This window comes from Myxocyprinus asiaticus, chromosome 44, assembly GCF_019703515.2.
Source record: "Myxocyprinus asiaticus isolate MX2 ecotype Aquarium Trade chromosome 44, UBuf_Myxa_2, whole genome shotgun sequence".
Classification (NCBI taxonomy): Eukaryota; Metazoa; Chordata; class Actinopteri; order Cypriniformes; family Catostomidae; genus Myxocyprinus; species Myxocyprinus asiaticus.
In genome coordinates this window covers 21,957,770-21,975,149 of record NC_059387.1, presented here as the reverse complement: position 1 = coordinate 21,975,149, position 17,380 = coordinate 21,957,770, and the positions used below count along the sequence as shown (strand labels likewise).

General features: G+C 38.9%; 1 protein-coding gene across 1 annotated transcript; it reads right to left on the bottom strand.

The window, feature by feature from the left end:
- Window positions 1-1,235: 1,235 nt before the first annotated feature.
- Window positions 1,236-17,196, bottom strand: wasf3b (WASP family member 3b). Its single transcript, XM_051687393.1, has 9 exons — window positions 17,107-17,196; window positions 12,281-12,446; window positions 7,683-7,817; window positions 7,197-7,350; window positions 4,476-4,593; window positions 3,926-4,107; window positions 3,345-3,593; window positions 2,499-2,809; window positions 1,236-2,024 (listed from the first exon to the last, which is right to left on the bottom strand). The coding sequence occupies exons 2-9, from the start codon at window positions 12,411-12,413 to the stop codon at window positions 1,867-1,869; spliced, it is 1,440 nt and encodes a 479-aa protein (XP_051543353.1). The 5' UTR covers window positions 12,414-12,446; window positions 17,107-17,196; the 3' UTR covers window positions 1,236-1,866.
- Window positions 17,197-17,380: the final 184 nt, after the last annotated feature.

Sequence of the window (17,380 nt, the reverse complement as noted above, 5' to 3'; positions counted from 1 at the left end):
GTAGGGGCTCCTTTTGCTTTAATTACTGCCTCAATTCGGCGTGGCATGGAGGTGATCAGTTTGTGGCACTGCTGAGGTGGTATGGAAGCCCAGGTTTCTTTGACAGTGGCCTTCAGCTCATCTGCATTTTTTGGTCTCTTGTTTCTCATTTTCCTCTTGACAATACCCCACAGATTCTCTATGGGGTTCAGGTCTGGTGAGTTTGCTCGCCAGTCAAGCACACCAACACCATGGTGATTTAACCAACTTTTGGTGCTTTTGGCAGTGTGGTCAGGTGCCAAATCCTGCTGGAAAATGAAATCAGCATCTTTAAAAAGCTGGTCAGCAGAAGGAAGCATGAAGTGCTCCAAAATTTCTTGGTAAATGGGTGCAGTGACTTTGGTTTTCAAAAAACACAATGGACCAACACCAGCAGATGACATTGCACCCCAAATCATCACAGACTGTGGAAACTTAACACTGGACTTCAAGCAACTTGGGCTATGAGCTTCTCCACCCTTCCTCCAGACTCTAGGACCTTGGTTTCCAAATGAAATACAAAACTTGCTCTCATCTGAAAAGAGGACTTTGGAACACTGGGCAACAGTCCAGTTCTTCTTCTCCTTAGCCCAGGTAAGGTTCAGGAGTGGCTTAACAAGAGGAATATGACAACTGTAGCCAAATTCCTTGACATGTCTGTGTGTGGTGGCTCTTGATGCCTTGACCCCAGCCTCAGTCCATTCCTTGTGAAGTTCACCCAAATTCTTGAATTGATTTTGCTTGACAATCATAAGGCTGCGGTTCTCTCGGTTGGTTGTGCATCTTTTTCTTCCACACTTTTTCCTTCCATTCAACTTTCTGTTAACATGCTTGGATACAGCACTCTGTGAACAGCCAGCTTCTTTGGCAATGAATGTTTGTGGATTACCCTCCTTGTGAAGGGTGTCAATGATTGTCTTCTGGACAACTGTCAGATCAGCAGTCTTCCCAATGATTGTGTAGCCTAGTGAACCAAACTGAGAGACCATTTTGAAGGCTCAGGAAACCTTTGCAGTTGTTTTGAGTTGATTAGCTGATTGGCATGTCACCATATTCTAATTTTTTGAGATAGTGAATTGGTGGGTTTTTGTTAAATGTGAGCCAAAATCTTCACAATTAAAAGAACCAAAGACTTAAACTACTTCAGTCTGTGTGCATTGAATTTATTTAATACACGAGTTTCACAATTTGAGTTGAATTACTGAAATAAATGAACTTTTCCACGACATTCTAATTTATTGAGATGCACCTGTAGACGGCCTTCATAAAATACAAGCAGGGTCCAAAATTAACACTCGTAAAACACAAGTAAAAATTGGCCCAGAGTTGGCCGGTAACTTTATTAGAATCTTAAATAGAAACATAATACATGGTGTAAGTCAAACAATAACAACTATAGTTGGAGTTTCGATGAAGTGTGATCACTTTCAACACAATGTGGCAACCCATATCGTTCCTCGCATTAAGCCACCAAAATGAAAATATAAGGAACAAAAGTTAGGAAGTGTTTTCATGTTTTTGTGACAGGTGCAGTATTACTGAGAGACCGACACTGATCTTGTATATGATGCTGCAAGTAACGCACTGACCCGTGTTGTTTGTCACTAATATACACGGAAAAACAGCTAAATAATTCTATTGTCATAAGGACAAAAAATTTAATTGTTCAGAAATATTTACAGCAGGTAAATTTTGTCAATTCACCCGCTATTGGCGCCTGTGGCAAAAAGTTAATTTTGGACCCTGTATATAAGAACATTTTGTTCATGGGAAATGTAATGTTAACGTTTGTTTGTGAATTTAGTGTTGTGAACCTTTGTATGATCTTGTATGTTATTATGCATTGTTTTAGTCAGACCAGTCATTGTCCTCTAGCTCAGATTCATCCTCAGAGTCACTGTATTCCACAGCTATACGGCGAGACAAGATGGTGGCGACATCATTGCCCACCGGCTCTCGTTTTGCCTGCTGCTCCTGCTGCTCTTGAACTTTTTTCAGCTGAATACCTGCATGCACCAACACAAACACACACACATGTGATCAACAACTCAAAGGCTTCAGGGGTGTTCACACAGGATGCATTATTGCATTGAAAGCAGCAAGATGGAGCACAACAGAATTAAACAGAAGGTTGTTTATAGGCACATTAACTCCCATAGACTGTTGCTAATGTACACACTTAGTATGCACTCAAGATGCTTATCCCTCCTGCGGTATTATTTGATTGGTCCATTATTTTAAAACTAACCGTGATGCACAAATGTAAAACTATTTTTAACTTAACAAGATTAGAACACAGAAGGTGTAAGGCAGAATGTTTGCCTCAGTCACCATTCACTTTCATTGTATGGTAAAAACATGCGATGACAGTGAATGGTGACTGAGACTAACATTCTGCCTCCTTTTGTGTTCCACGGAAATTATGGCAGAATTTTCATTTAACGTACTAGAACTGCTAAACACACACAAACACTTCATACCCATTCGTATAGCTGCGAGCAGGTCACTGCGAGCATCGTTTATGGGCTGGGCCTCATTAGGCACAGAGGGTCGTTTGGGAGTGATTGATTGGCTTGCATTGGGAAGAGGGGGTGGGGCTACTGGTGGAGGAGGGGCAACTGTTGGTCCAGAAGCAGGTGGAATAGATGGGGCAAAGCCAGCGACTGCTCCCAATGGTCCTAGATGGCCTGGAAGCGGGACTGGGCCCATGGGCGGCATTGCAAAAGCAGTTTGTGCTGATGGAATAACAGCTGGTGTTGGAGGTGGGGGGCCAGAATTCATGTAATCCACACTGTCAAGAGAGGATGAAGAAAACGGTAGGAAATAAAATCAATCTTGCCTATTCAGCTCATGCAACAATCTCATAAATCATAATCTAAGGCTATTTTTTTAAAGTCCAATATCTTTTGTGATATTGTATATAGGCAAATCATAGATTCACTCAGTAACATATTCTGTATATTGACCATGAGGTGGCAGCATTTGTATAACAAGTCAATTCATTTTTTTTTTTTAATCCAGCATCCAGATTTTAGATTAAAATGTGTATTTATTAAAAAATGTGTATTGTATTTCACATTAGGTATTTACTTTATGTCCTGTAACTGGTCACCATTAAGTTTTTCACAATTTTTAATCAATTTCTGAACTTCACTAGTTAATTTGAAATAATCCTGCAGTGTGACAAATGAATGTTGAATGCAAAAATATTCCACGTAGTCCTTTAATGAATATAAGTGCATTAAAACTGCATGTAAAAGCCCTAAAATATATGATGCTTTGTTTAGGTATTAAAGATTTGACAGAGCTACATAAAAACAACAAACCTGTAGTTGACAGGTGGAAGTGTCATGGAGCCATTCATTGTGTTTGTTGCTGGGGGAGGGGGCGGGGCCTGATGTGGACGGCCAGAACGGTATGCCATAGACCCAGCCCTGTAATCCTGGTCCATGTTTATTTGGGCATGAGCTGCCAAGGCTGCCATACTGGGTGGAGGCCCAGAGTAAGTGTGGGCATGGCCTGCATGGTTAGCCATGCTGAGATAACCATGATCTATATGATCTTGGCCATGAGACCTGCAGTGGTCAAGAGAGTTTTTATTTATGAATAAGATAAATCAGATTGAGGTTATATAAGTGCACTTAAAGGAATGGTTAAAAAAATGAAAGTCTATCATCATTTACTCAACCTCATGTTGTTCCAAAACCACATGACAGCCGTGAAACACAAAAGGAGATGTTTCGACAGAATGTCAGCCTCAGCATTCACTTCCATTCTGCCTTCTTTTGTGTTCCACAGAAGAAAGAACGTCACACGGGTTTGAAACAACGTGAGGGTGAGTAAATGAAAACAGAATTTTCATTTTTGGGTGAACTATCCCTTTAAGTGTCCATGTAGACTGTCTAACCTGTGCTCTGGGGACATGGTGCCTTCAGTAGAGCGTCCTCTGTGCACCGTGTGAGCATGTCGATGGTCAGGTCGCAGCTCCTTATCAAAGGCCATCATGTTCCATTCTTGCCTGCGGTTTCGTGCCTTTCGCACCTTCTTAACCTCCCGCTGCAGTGTGCCATCTACACATTGCCTCTGCTCCTGTAGCAGGTGTCAAACCACAAATTTATCGCACATAGATGTTTTATAATCAGATATAGCTTTATAAAAATGGTATCTACATATAAAGTTCAATATACATGCACAGAAATTTTGAAAAGTATAGGGAAAAAGAGAGTAGTAGTTCGATTTTTTTAATAACTGATACTGATATCTGAAGAGCAAGGTGGCCGATGGCTGATATAATGCTGATATGCACATTGAACTGATTAAATTTGATTATGCCAAATTATATTTTATTCACTATTTGCTCAAAATCTTGAAATGGCCAAATATCAGCATATTTATCGGCCTGGTCGATATTTCGGTCTATGACTATAAGAGAGAGAGAGAAAGAATTTAAAGTCAACCTTCTGTCGTCTCTTTTCTTTCCTCTTGTCTTCTGTGTCTTGTAGCATCTTTTCCTTCCACAGATCAAAGAAGTAGGAGGGGTCAGTGTAGAACTTCAGGCCTTCTTTATCATCATCTCTATGGAAACAAAGAGGTCAGAGTTGTTACAATAAAAACGTTTAATTTTTATGATTGATTTTTATTTATTGTTTTAAACAATTTCTCTCAATGAATCTCTCAAAAACACAATGAGTGTGGTAAATATGGGTCCTAATAAATTAAAGTAACCATTCCCATCAAGCATAGCAGGTGCTGCATTGCTTTTATGGGAATCTTTAGAGGAGAGAAAGATAAAAAAATAAAATAAAATGCTATTCTAAAAGTGCTATTAATTGACCATTAATCATTAATGCAAAAATCACAAACAACTTTGTTAACTGCATTCCACTGAACAGACCAAGAAAGATGAGTCTGAGCAAAGCCACTGTCTAAAACAGTCCCTCCACATATTCTGAATTAGATCTGTTGAAGTATTCATGAACATTCTCTACCTTGAGAGCTGACATTCACATGAACTACATCTGCCAGCTTTAAGTATTCATGACTGCTCTATATTCCTTTATCATACTTCAGACTTCCATTCAAGACAGTTTAAAAGACTTATATTCAACTATGCTGCTGCTGTTGATTTTTTTGTAAGTACCAGTTTTAATAGATATTAATGGTTTGGCGATAAAGCAGTAAAACATAATTTAGTTTGATTCACTGGTATTTTCTGACCAATCTAATCTGTAGAGGATCAAAAGCACATTTAATGTCAACATGAAATAAAAAATGACTTTATTTGTCACGGTCCTATCACTCTGTCAGTCTGGGTTTTTGTGTGGCCGGACCATGACATCATCATTCCATGTCTGTCTTGTGTTTCGTTTTCTGTCTTTGTGTGAGTGCACTGCTTTGGTTAAGATTTCCCTGCCATGCGCTCCTTGGTTGGTCTCATGTTTCATGTTCGGAGCATGGTGTCTGGATCTTGACTTCCCTGTCTAGTTCGGTTTCAATTGGTGTCAGGATATGCATGCACCATGTTCTGTCTGTTATTGGCTTGTGTGCATTGCGCTCATGTCATCTTGGCAACCATGCACTCAATTGTCTATGTCTGTCTCTTGCGACCACGGACACACTTCGCGTTGTGCTCTGCGCCCGGGTCGCAAGCTGTCTTCACGTTGTGCTGAGGTTAAACCTCGATACAGGTCTGAGGTGTCGGGTTTGTGTGTGGCCGAACTCTCACACTGGTGTCCTGTCTCGTTTTGTCACATGTTGAGTGCATCGCGTGGTGTTTGCCTCGCGATGTATGCTCAGGCTTTATCTAGTGTGAGAATACATGGCATTGCTTTGTTAGCATTGCTGTGCATTCTTTCATTTTATCTGTCGGTTGGCATGAGCGCATGTTTCCTGTTCTCTCGGTGATTTGCACTTGTGCCATTCGGGTGTCTGTGTCTTGTGAGAGCACGTGGCTTTGTTTTGTTTCTGTATTGCCACGTGTCTCTCAGTCTTGCGTCATACCCCACCTCCTTGTTTGCCCATTATTATTTCATTTGTCTCACCTGCTCTGCTTGTTAACCTGTTTGATTTCCTTCCCTATTTTAGTCTCCTAGTGTGTGCTGTCCGATACCAGTTCGTCTTGTTTGGTGTCCATGTCGGTATGTGTTCTTTCCAGTTCCTGTTGGTTCCGGTCTGTCCTGTGTTTTGCCCCATTTTCCAGTCCAGCCCGTTTTTGTCATTACCACCCAGTACCTGGTTTTCCCCCTTTGAAGTAGTTTTTCTTTTACCTTTGTTTACTTTTGTATTAATAAATCCTTTTTGTTTTTACTCTGTGTTTGGGTCCTGCCTCTGATTCTCTGCTCAACCTGTGACAGAATGAACTAGCCACAGATGGACCCAGCAGAGTTTTTTTGTATTTATTTTTTATAAAGACTAGTTCTCCTGCTCACCAGCGTGCAGAGCACTTTAAGAGGCTGTACGGGCTATGGCATGAGGAAGTCTGTGTGGGGGTATGCCTTAGAATTTTTGTCATTATTCACTTCTTAATACATGATACTGGTCTTACTGCAAACAATTCATCAGAACATATTATTAAAAAGAAAATGCAATTTGTCATCAAATTGTAATGACCTGCTCCGTCTGTGTAATGACTTTCCTTTCTGGCTCATCTCACCAATCCCTTGTATTGTTCAACCCCTCCCCTTCAAGCGCCTTTCATATAGAGACCAATCAACTCCTTATGGGTAAAATCAAGTCCCACCCTACATATAACTGAATATCCTATTTCACTTGGAAATACATGTATGTCACACTACGGAAGTAAAATAAGTTGTGAATGCTGTTTCATGTTGACTTCCCAAATATAAAAGACAATAAAATTTGAAACAAATTAACAAGCAACATTTAAACTTAAATTTTGGTCTTTTTCTCACGCAAAATTTTATGGCTTCAGAAGACTTTCAGAAGACGATAATTTTATGGTGCTTTTGCTTCCTTATTTAAGCTTGAAAGCTCCAGTCCGCATACTTTGTAAATCCATGGAAGAAAAAAAAAAGACCAGTACATTCTTCGAAAAGAGTCATACAGGTTTACAATGATATGAGGATGAGTAAATGCTTACAGAATTATAATTTTTGAGTTAACTATAGATTTAAATTAAGCATATGGGGAAAACACTAAACACTCTCATACACACACACCTGTAGGGTGTGAGAATATTAAGAGGTGGGGGTTTGTCACTCAAGTTGTACATCTCTGTCACCGGGTTCGGTACACTGCTCTTGGACACCACCTGCTGGTCCTGTACAGTAGAGCTTTTGAAAGCCTTCCTCATGTTTATGTCCTGAAGAGAGACTGCAGGGGGTGAAGGAGAGAGAGAGATTGATTACACCTGCCCTCCCGAGTGTATAAAGTAAACTCCAGTATTGATCTTTTAATTGAAAAAGAGATGCAAGTGCATGCTTCGGTGTGGGTAATAGAGAAACGTAAAAAAGATGTGGAGAGCGTAAAATTGTGCATTATTTATTTTTTGTTGATTTTTGGTTTGGAGGAATACAGTGGTATTGATCTCACACTGGAGCTGTGTAACCTCAGTGATTTTTTTTTAGGGAGAAATGAGACTCCGATGGACACACTGTATAGAGAGATGATCCTGAGAACCTTGTTTCCCAGAAACACATACTCACCCTCTTCAACAGTAGAGTCCAGCTGCGTAACCTTGACGGCAAGTCGGTCAATCCGATCCTGTAGAGAGTTTGCCCGCAAATAGAACGTGTTTGCCTCGTTGAAGAGCTCTCCAAATATATCTTCAGCGTGTTTACCTATGAGATAAGAGAAAAAAAGGTGAAGTTGTTATTTTTGAGGAAATAAATATTTTAATATATACTATATTAAAAATATATATAATACAGTATATATTATTCAATTATATATTAAAAGGTAAAGTGTGTCATTTTCTGCACCCAAATATAATGACAAGTTTCCCATAGTACAGGTAGACATGCCCCAAACTCATAGCATTGGTTGAGTCAGTGTTGCCCTGTTGGGCCACTCAAATAATCAAAGAAATTATGAATGCCCCAAAGAGCCACAGTGTTTACACTTTTCAGGGAAATCAACATTCAAATGATTAATTATAGTTGCCTCTGCATATTAAACTGGTACAAAGTATTAAAAAAAAAAATACACATTAGCTTTCTAAATAGTACAAAATTTGGCTTGCTTTTAAGTTGCTTTCTATATTTATGAATTCTAAATTTGTCCATATGCAAAATATACAGCATTAAGGACATAATATTAGGGACAGAATATATACAGTAATACAAGAAACATGGTTCAAATATGTCTAAAGAAATAAAGAATACACTTTTTTTTTTTTTTTATCACCCACAAGTGTTGCTATTAATAATGGCAGTGTTAAACAAAAGCACACGGGAAAATATTTACAGGAAGGAAGAGTGTCTGTTCCTTTCAAATTCCTGGCCTATGACCCTGTGAACCCATTATATATATATATATATATATATATATATATATATATATATATATATATATATATATATATATATATATACACACACACACACACACACACACACACACACACACACACACACACACACACACACACTGGCAGCCAAAAGTTTGGAATAATGTACAGATTCTGCTGTTTCGGAAGGAAATTGGTACTTTAATTCACCAAAGTGCCATTCAGCTGATCACAAAGTATAGTCAGGACATTACTGATGTAAAAAAACAGCACTATCACTATTCGAAAAAAGTCATTTTTGATCAAATCTAGACAGGCCCCATTTCCAGCAGCCATCACTCCAACACCTTATCCTTGAGTAATCATGCTAAATTGCTAATTTGGTACTAGAAAATCACTTGCCATTATATCAAACACAGTTGAAAGCTATTTGGTTCATTAAATGAAGCTTAACATTGTTTTTGTTTTTGAGTGGCATATATAGCCTGCCATGTCTTAAGGTCAATATTAGGTCAAAAATGGCTGAAGCTTTTATACAAAGGTGTACACTACAGTCTTCAAAGACAAAGGACAACTGGCTCTAACAAGGACAGAAAGAGATGTGGAAGGCCAGATGTACAACTAAACAAGAGGATAAGTACATCAGAGACTCTGGTCTGAGAAATAGACGCCTCACATGTCCTCAGCTGACAGCTTCATTGAATTCTACCTGCTCAACACCAGTTTCATGTACAACAGTAAAGAGAAGACTCAGGGGTGCAGGTCTTATGGGAAGAATTGCAAAGAAAAAGCCACTTTTGAAACAGAAAAACAAAAAGAAAAGGTTAGAGTGGACAAAGAAACACAGACACTGGACAATAGATAATTGGAAAAGAGTGTTACGGATCTAAACCCCATTGAGCTTTTGTGGGATCAGCTAGACTGTAAGGTGTGTGAGAAGTGCCCGACAAGACAGTCACATCTATGGCAAGTGCTACAGGAAGTGTGGGGTGAAATGTCACCTGAGTATCTGGACAAACTCACAGCTAGAATGCCAAGGATCTGCAAAGCTGTCATTGCTGCACGTGGAGGATTTTTTAATGAGAACTCTTTGAAGTAGTTTAAGAAGTTCTGAACATTTTTTTTTTTAATTGTAATAGTAATTTTTCATGTTATTAATGTCCTGACTATACATTGTGATCAGTTGAATGCCACTTTGGTGAATAAAAGTACCAATTTCTTTCCATAAGAGCAAAATCTTTACATTATTCCAAACTATTGGCCGCCAGGGTAATATATATATATATATATATATATATATATATATATATATATATATATATATATATATATATATATATATATATATATATATATATATATATATATATATATATATATATATATATATATATATATATATATATATATCACAGATCACACACTTACACTCTCTTCGGTGTACTACACCCACAAACAGACAAAAAGCATGTTTCCACACATGCATAATCTATTTTTGTCACACGCACACATAGTCTACAGCTCTGCCTTCAAGTCCAATGGGCTGTCATTTATATTTAATCCACACAGCTGCTACTGAAAGGCCCTCTCCTTCTACAGGCATTCACTACACAGCACCAACACAGAAAAGACACTTCAGGGGATTTCAGGGATCGGGGGGAAAGGTGGAGAGAAAAAGAGTGATGGATTGATGGATGGATGGATGGATGGATGGATGGAAGAAGGAATGGTGGCTGGATACACAGGGAGAGACTTGCTGATTCTAAGGACATGTTTTCAAGATAATGGTCTTATGTAACGCCGTTAAGGTCCCGTGTGTCAAGAGGAATTATTATTAGAGAACTTCCCTTTGGCATTGTAAGCTGATAATAACAATAGATGGACCACTAAATTATTTCCACAATGAATGCATACCAAATGTCTCTGGATAAGAGTCTAAATTTATAATAACACAGTAGTGTCCAGTAATTTAAATAATAAATAGTCAAGCATGCATAATCAACACAACAGAAAATTTGAGTGGTGCTAACATGTGATTTTAGAGAACTGCTATGGTAACTATGGTGTTCTGAGTGGTTGCTAGGTGATTGCAAGTCTCTGATTCAGACAGCACACCTACGGACAGCTCACAGTCCGTGCACTAACCGTCTGATGCATGTTGCGCACTAAACAGGAAAAGACTTTCTTAAGTTAGTCAGTTCTAATCTGATTGTCTGGTTTGATAAAACTTCTGTGAGTCAAAGCACACATGGTTTTTTTATCCGTCCACCTGGAAACATGTTCACAAAGTTCCAGGTTGACAAAACTAGCGGTTTTGAGGATTAAATTATCACTGGATTTGCCAAAGTTTGCAAGGTTTGTGACATTAGATCTTTTAAAGATTTTCAGATTTTCGTTTGAGGCACATAGTGGCAAGCAAGCAGATATCCACGAGCAGAATTTACTAATCTGTTGTTTTCATAGTTGTCAGAGAAATAGTCTGTATTTAAGTATTCTGTGCTGTACATAACCTCTCCACACATTTTTTGCTATTTGTCGAGTGTTTTCTGTTCAATTATTTGTGACCAGTTAGAGCTGCTATACATTCCAGACTCTGTGTGCAAGTCTAGGCCAAAGTCAAATGAACCCACCCCGCTCTTAGTGAGGACCATGTGGAGAGAGGAAAAATTGTGGTAGTAATTGTGGATTCTGTTCTTTGTGGATTTCTTTCTTTTCTCTTTGTTTGTTGCTTTTTATATTTTTGATTATCTCAAATATTTTTGGTTTGTTTGTTTATATGTGTGCATTGTGTAATTTAGGCTTTGACCACAGGGATGTTTGTTGAGGGACAGGGTGGGTTTGGGGAGGGGGAAATAATGGGTGTAGAAGTTGATTCTGTATATATATATATATATATATATATATATATATAGTCTATTCTGTTTTTGTTTTTTTACACAAGAATAAAAAAAAGAACCCACCACAAGTTTCTGTGGCACTGTATTTTGCTTGGGTCCCGCCTTTGAACAAATGTCTGATCTGATCACTTGTAAAAATTAAAGCACACCTCTTCTCAACAAGTGGATGATCTGAGGTATCATTCATGTGTGTAGCACAAATTGTGTGTGACGAGTTACATGGCAATGTTTACTACATAGTGTAAGGGGTTTTGAAAAAAGTATGAGCACACTATTATCAGCAGGGTGTACAAAAAATACTCTAACAAGAACTAATGAGTCTCTCACAGAGAATGTACAAAAAGTCAGGTGAAGTATAGGTATTAACCTCTGGCTTGAAATATTATAAACTATTATTTACAAAAAGGATCTAATCTTAGTTGCAACAGAGTTACACTAGTACACTTTGTATGTGTGTGTGGCCTAGCGATACGTTTGGTAACAGAAACGTTCCACTTAATACCAAACAATTTAAAAACAAAAAAAATGAAAAAACGAATTGAAGTTAATTATAAAATGTTCCACGTTCAAAGAATTGTAAAATGTTGATAAACACACACCAGTGACCACACATTCTGTATTAATGAGCCAAGTTGCTACATTACTAGGCAAACGTAAACAGCCTGCAGTTAGGCTTATGAACTGTATTACTTGGCAGAAGAATTCTATATTCTGATTCTTATTAATAATAAGTGTAAATCTAAAAATAAGTCTCTAGTGGCTTATTACTTCATTTGAGGGTTAGGGTTAGTGCACAGTAATTATAAAATAGCTTAATTTAAGGATAATAGAACCCAAAGCTAAGTCCCTGATTAGTAAACATGTGTGTCTGTGTGTGAAAGAGAGAGGGATTACTTACTCAGACTGCTGAGTTGGCGTATGATGGCAGAGAGCGTGTTGTTCATCACACACTCCAGCTCACTGCCGATGCCCTCGGGCAACACCCCGCGGCACAGGTGCCTGGGTTCAATGTTTCTTTTCACCAGCGGCATGACTTTCCCTTACACAGCCACACCAGATTTGGCCTGCACAGAGAAAGACAAACAATATGCTTAAAAACACACCTTTACTGACTAGAATTAAAGTGCAAAGGAAAAGTCCATCTATAATGTTTACTCAGTTTTCAACAACTCATTATATGAAAGACACCCACACACTGCAAGAGCGTTCTAATTAAACTGGGGCAACTCTAGATCAAGAAAAGAGGAAAAAGGGGTCTTTTGTAAAAACAGTACACTCTGTCATAAACCAGACAGACTTCTGACTCCAAAATCATGCTCCTAATGTTCAGCATATGTAAACCCCAATACGTCCCAACACAAACAACATATACTGTAACATTCAGTGAGAGGGACCTTTGGCCCAAGCTGCAATCAGCACAACAGAGGAGCAACAAGCAGAGTCCCATGGCGGGATTACAAGGCAAACTAATCCTGTTCATCGTACAAGCTGCCCAGCTGTAGATCTAAGGAGAAAAGACACAAACCAATAATTTTTTCCAAAGGAAACATTCTCACTTCTAATCATTAATCTTCAGAAATATGCATGTTTCAGATTTTCATAATTATTTGCTGTCAAAAACATTATTTGAATGTTATACTGAATGATTTAGTGTCAGACCATATGATAATTTCAGAATGAGACAATGTATTATAAACTTTTTCTAAAAACTGAAATTTTGCTTATAACAAATCTAGTGAAAATATGATGATTACAACAAGTCAGGGGCAGTGGTGGCTCAGCGGTTAAGGTGGTTAAGGCTCTGGGTTATTGATCAGAAGCTTGGGGTTTCAAGCCAAGATGCCACTGTTGGACCCTTGAGCAAGGCCCTTGACCCTATCTGCTCCAGGGGCACCATATCATAGCTGACCCTGTGCTCTGACCCCAGCTTAGCTGGGATATGTGGAAAAAGAATTTCACTCTATATATGTATAATGTGTGATAATTATTATTATTAAAATGATTAATTATTAAACCAGTCTGAAACTGAGAAAGTACTTCAAAATTACTTGGTTTTAGCGTGGCTATTGTCGAACAGATCAAATAAAAAGATTCGATTTCGGCCATAACTAAGTTTTGACAAAATGTGTAGTTACTGCATTTTGCATTTGCATGCCAATATTGATAAAAACCTGTCATCAGAAAAGGTTTTACGTCAATTGAATTATTTTCATGAAATGTTCTATTTTTAACTCGTCCTATCTTTATAGCCAGATGGCATTAGTTCTTTCCCTGCATTTTCTTTATGTTCTCTGCCCTTGACATCTACCTAATGATGGGGAAAAACAACAACTAAAAAAATAATATAAACAATATATAATTAATCAGACATATTGTTTGCATTACATAAAATCAGGGAAACTTCCATCTAATGAACAAAAAACAGCTAAACAAATAAGAAGTCAAATTAATGCCAATATTGTTTTCTATAAATATTTATCTTAAGTACAATCTACTCTAGTGTGGCTGATTTTTCATACACTGTGACATTCAAAATATCACACCACACTGTATAATAAAATATGACTCAATATCATGTTTGTACATAAAACATAACAGAAAATATATTTACTTCTTTAATACTATATGCATGACATGAAAATATCATATGCAGTGTCAAGAAGCAAAGTTTTTCCTTTCGAACATAAGTAACCTCACTAAGCCAAGTCAGCTGGTTCAACTGGACACCATGACAGAATGCTCTCATCTGTGAAATAGTAACCCCTACAGTGATTGGCCAGCTGAGAGGCCATCTGCTGTGTGATTGGCGGGGGGGTTGAAAGTCAAAGATTAGGTACAAGAACAAAGGGATGGTGGGGTATCATCTCAGGGGTCATCTTATCTGCCTGTTTCCCTGCTTCCTGTTTTCCTGCGCCACACCCAGCTCCAATCTTTCTGTTCCTCTCTGTCACATCTCTGACTTCCTGTCATCCCAAACAGCCAGAACAATGATGTAGCCGGAGCTGGTGTAAAAAATAATCCACTTATACACAATCACAGCACATGCTAAAATAGTTTCTCCTATCCCATCTTAAAATGCAGAGATAACTAAAAAAAGTAATCAATTTGTAAGGTGGTTTAACCCAAAAAGTGTAAATAAAACTGTGGCTCTGTGACACTATCAAAACATTGCTCTGTTTCTTTGAGCATCCATTTTGACAAAGCAGCACTGAATCAACGACATGATCACACGAGGTGTCGGCATGTTGTTTCCGAGAGTTCCAGTACCCTAGGATCGGCCACATTATGCTGACTCACTGACAAGTGCCATCCGCATCAGCCACTATTGTGGCAGCTCCAGCTTGTATACCTTCCCTTGTGGTGCGACTAGAAGCTCCCTGCATCAGCAGCGTGTGAGACCCGGGTTCAGATCCAGCATTAAAACTAAGAAGTAATCGTGTTTGCACAATCAGCGACTGTCATGATTCGGAGGCTGCATTTATCCCTCTAACATTACATTTTTACTCCACTGATTGTTAGGTTTGGGTTGGGGGGGGGGGGGTACAGTTTATATAATATATATTCCTCCTTACTGCATTACAGTCTGTACTGCTGTATACAACAACGTGCTTTTGGCACCCCTCTGTGGACAATACACCTGTAAAATGGAGCTCACACATGCCTATAAGCCCAACAACACTTACAGCTTTAACCACTGGGGGCAGTGTTTCGCATTTCGGTAAGCACAGACCGATTTTAGCTAAAGAATATTCAACCTACTGTTTTCGATTTCACTGTGAGATCAGTCTGGACTAAACCATTGGTGTGAGTTTGAGGCGGGACCATCCATTTGGTAACCAATGGAAGACGGGAAATGTTTGAGACACATGTTTTAAAAAATTATTATTTTTTCTCATTCTGTTTGGTGATGCTAATGCTGGAGAAATGACATACTCTAGGTTTAGACTGATCTATCACCACTTATTTCCACACATATCCCATAAATTTTGACAGCTCCCTTCAGCACACACACGGATGGCATCTGAACAATGACTGTGTAATAAATACATATTATAGTAGTTTGCTACCATTTCCCATAGTAACAAACTATGCCACCGAGCCAACCGAACCAGTTCAGTTCAACTTTAAAAGTGAAAACTATAGACAAACTGAGCACAGTGCCTCACTCCACCAGTTAAATAGGCCTGAACTTTTAAAAACCCAAACAGGATAGTCAGTGGTTTCAAAAGCACTGCAAATATGCTATTAGACCTCACACATACACAGACACAGTTGTTGTTCTAGTCTAATGTGGTACATGTCTATGAGTGTTGTAATGTGTTAATTAAGCGGCCCAGCTCTCTACAGCTTTGTAATTCTGCCGTGCATGGCAGTACGGACACAACACAACCCACAGTAATTACACAGTGTATTGAATTAAGACCGCACCAGGAGGGGGGACGAGAGACACACAGGGGACAAAGGGAGTGAGAATGAAAATGAAAATAAGTTGCAATGTCTGTGAGATAGTTAGACAGGAAAGAGACAGAATTCTTTGGGAAACTTTCGGTTGAGAGGAAAATGTGTTGGAGTGATCCAGAGTGCTTAGAAGGTGAGGGAGAGAGTGAGAGGAAATGGAGAGTGTGATTGTTTGTGTATGTGTGCAAGTGAAAGTGGCAAAGGAGAAAAGAGTGAATGAGAGGACAAGTATGCTAGAGAGAGAGGGATGACGGGGGAGGGAGAATGGCAGGGGACCTAAGGGAAGCCACTTTGAAAGGTTCCTGGGACAATAGCCGTCCGTTCACAAGGCAAAGGAGGAGTTCTCCCATGCATGCTCTGTTCCCTCCCCCACCCGTTTACCCCTGCCATCCCCACCCCACTCTCTTCTTCAAATAAAAGAAGCACTCCTGCCTCTCTCTCCGTCTTTTCAGTTGCCTCCTTTTCCGTAAGTCTGTGCCTACTGCAAAAACAACACATATATAGAGCACTTCAAACACAAACAGAACACATGTCATCCTGATCAAATGACAAGAAGGGTGCATAACCAAAAGTAGTCACTTTAAGATATGCACAAACAAATAACACACATTAATAAATGGTGTGCATCACTGCTGTTGACAGGCTTTGAAGTCCATCAGACCCATCCCGTGACTACAGGAGGCCACATCCTGTCTAAACTAACTAGGGAAACACGCATCCACTCTCTCTAAACGTAGATTTAAACGCTGCAGCTCCATTAAGGACAGAATGATGCATTAGCTATTCATAACTGAAGTAAAGCACATCACTGCGCGTAAGACCACATCAATATTTCAATACGGATAACGTCAGACATGATGAAGGCTGGTGAATGTAAGATTTATCTGTGCTAACACTTTCAGGTTAAATCAGTTAAGTTTTCGGGTTTTTAAAAAATAGTAAACACTCTAAATCGAAAAGTAAACAAAAGGAATGGTTGATTATATATGGTATTCTGTTATGCCAATTTACTAAAAGGGCAAGCCTTTACTGGGAGTATGGTGACATGATTGAAAACGTAAACTTTTTTTCTTCTCTATTTATTGTGCTCAAGAAGACAGGTCGTGTTATGTGGTGGCAAACGGTAGATATTGTCATTAATGTCATATTATTGTTATTTTATAAGTTAACGGAATTAAAATAAACTCCCCACTAAATAAGCGCAAACCGTGCCACTTATTATATAAAAGCTCGATAAACAGTCAAGATAACAAGTTTGCTGCTTACCAAAAGTGTATTTTTTGCAGAATTAAATTCGCTCACATATCCAAAGCTTTAGCGGTCCGGATAGCCATCCTGTGTCTCCATCGGTCCATCTGACCGTTCCAAACAATCCGCTTGGGGGCGGGGCATATTGGGTAACTTGTACCAATCAACATTTTACAATTAGAATTTAACGCGCCACCATTTATCCCAGCAGCCTATCAGAGGTGAGGCTGAGGATGATTGACAGAGAGCCTCCGGTCATAAAACCATAGGGAGGGCCGTGTAAAGGCGGGAT

Excerpts from the sequence above, each read along its gene's own strand:
- wasf3b (XM_051687393.1), bottom strand. The coding sequence starts at position 12,413 with ATGCCGCTGGTGAAAAGAAACATTGAACCCAGGCACCTGTGCCGCGGG. Across the intron at positions 4,108-4,475 it reads AAGAAAAGAGACGACAGAAG|GAGCAGAGGCAATGTGTAGA; the intron begins GTTGACTTTAAA and ends CACCTGCTACAG. Across the intron at positions 2,025-2,498 it reads GCTCGCAGCTATACGAATGG|GTATTCAGCTGAAAAAAGTT; the intron begins GTATGAAGTGTT and ends TGGTGCATGCAG.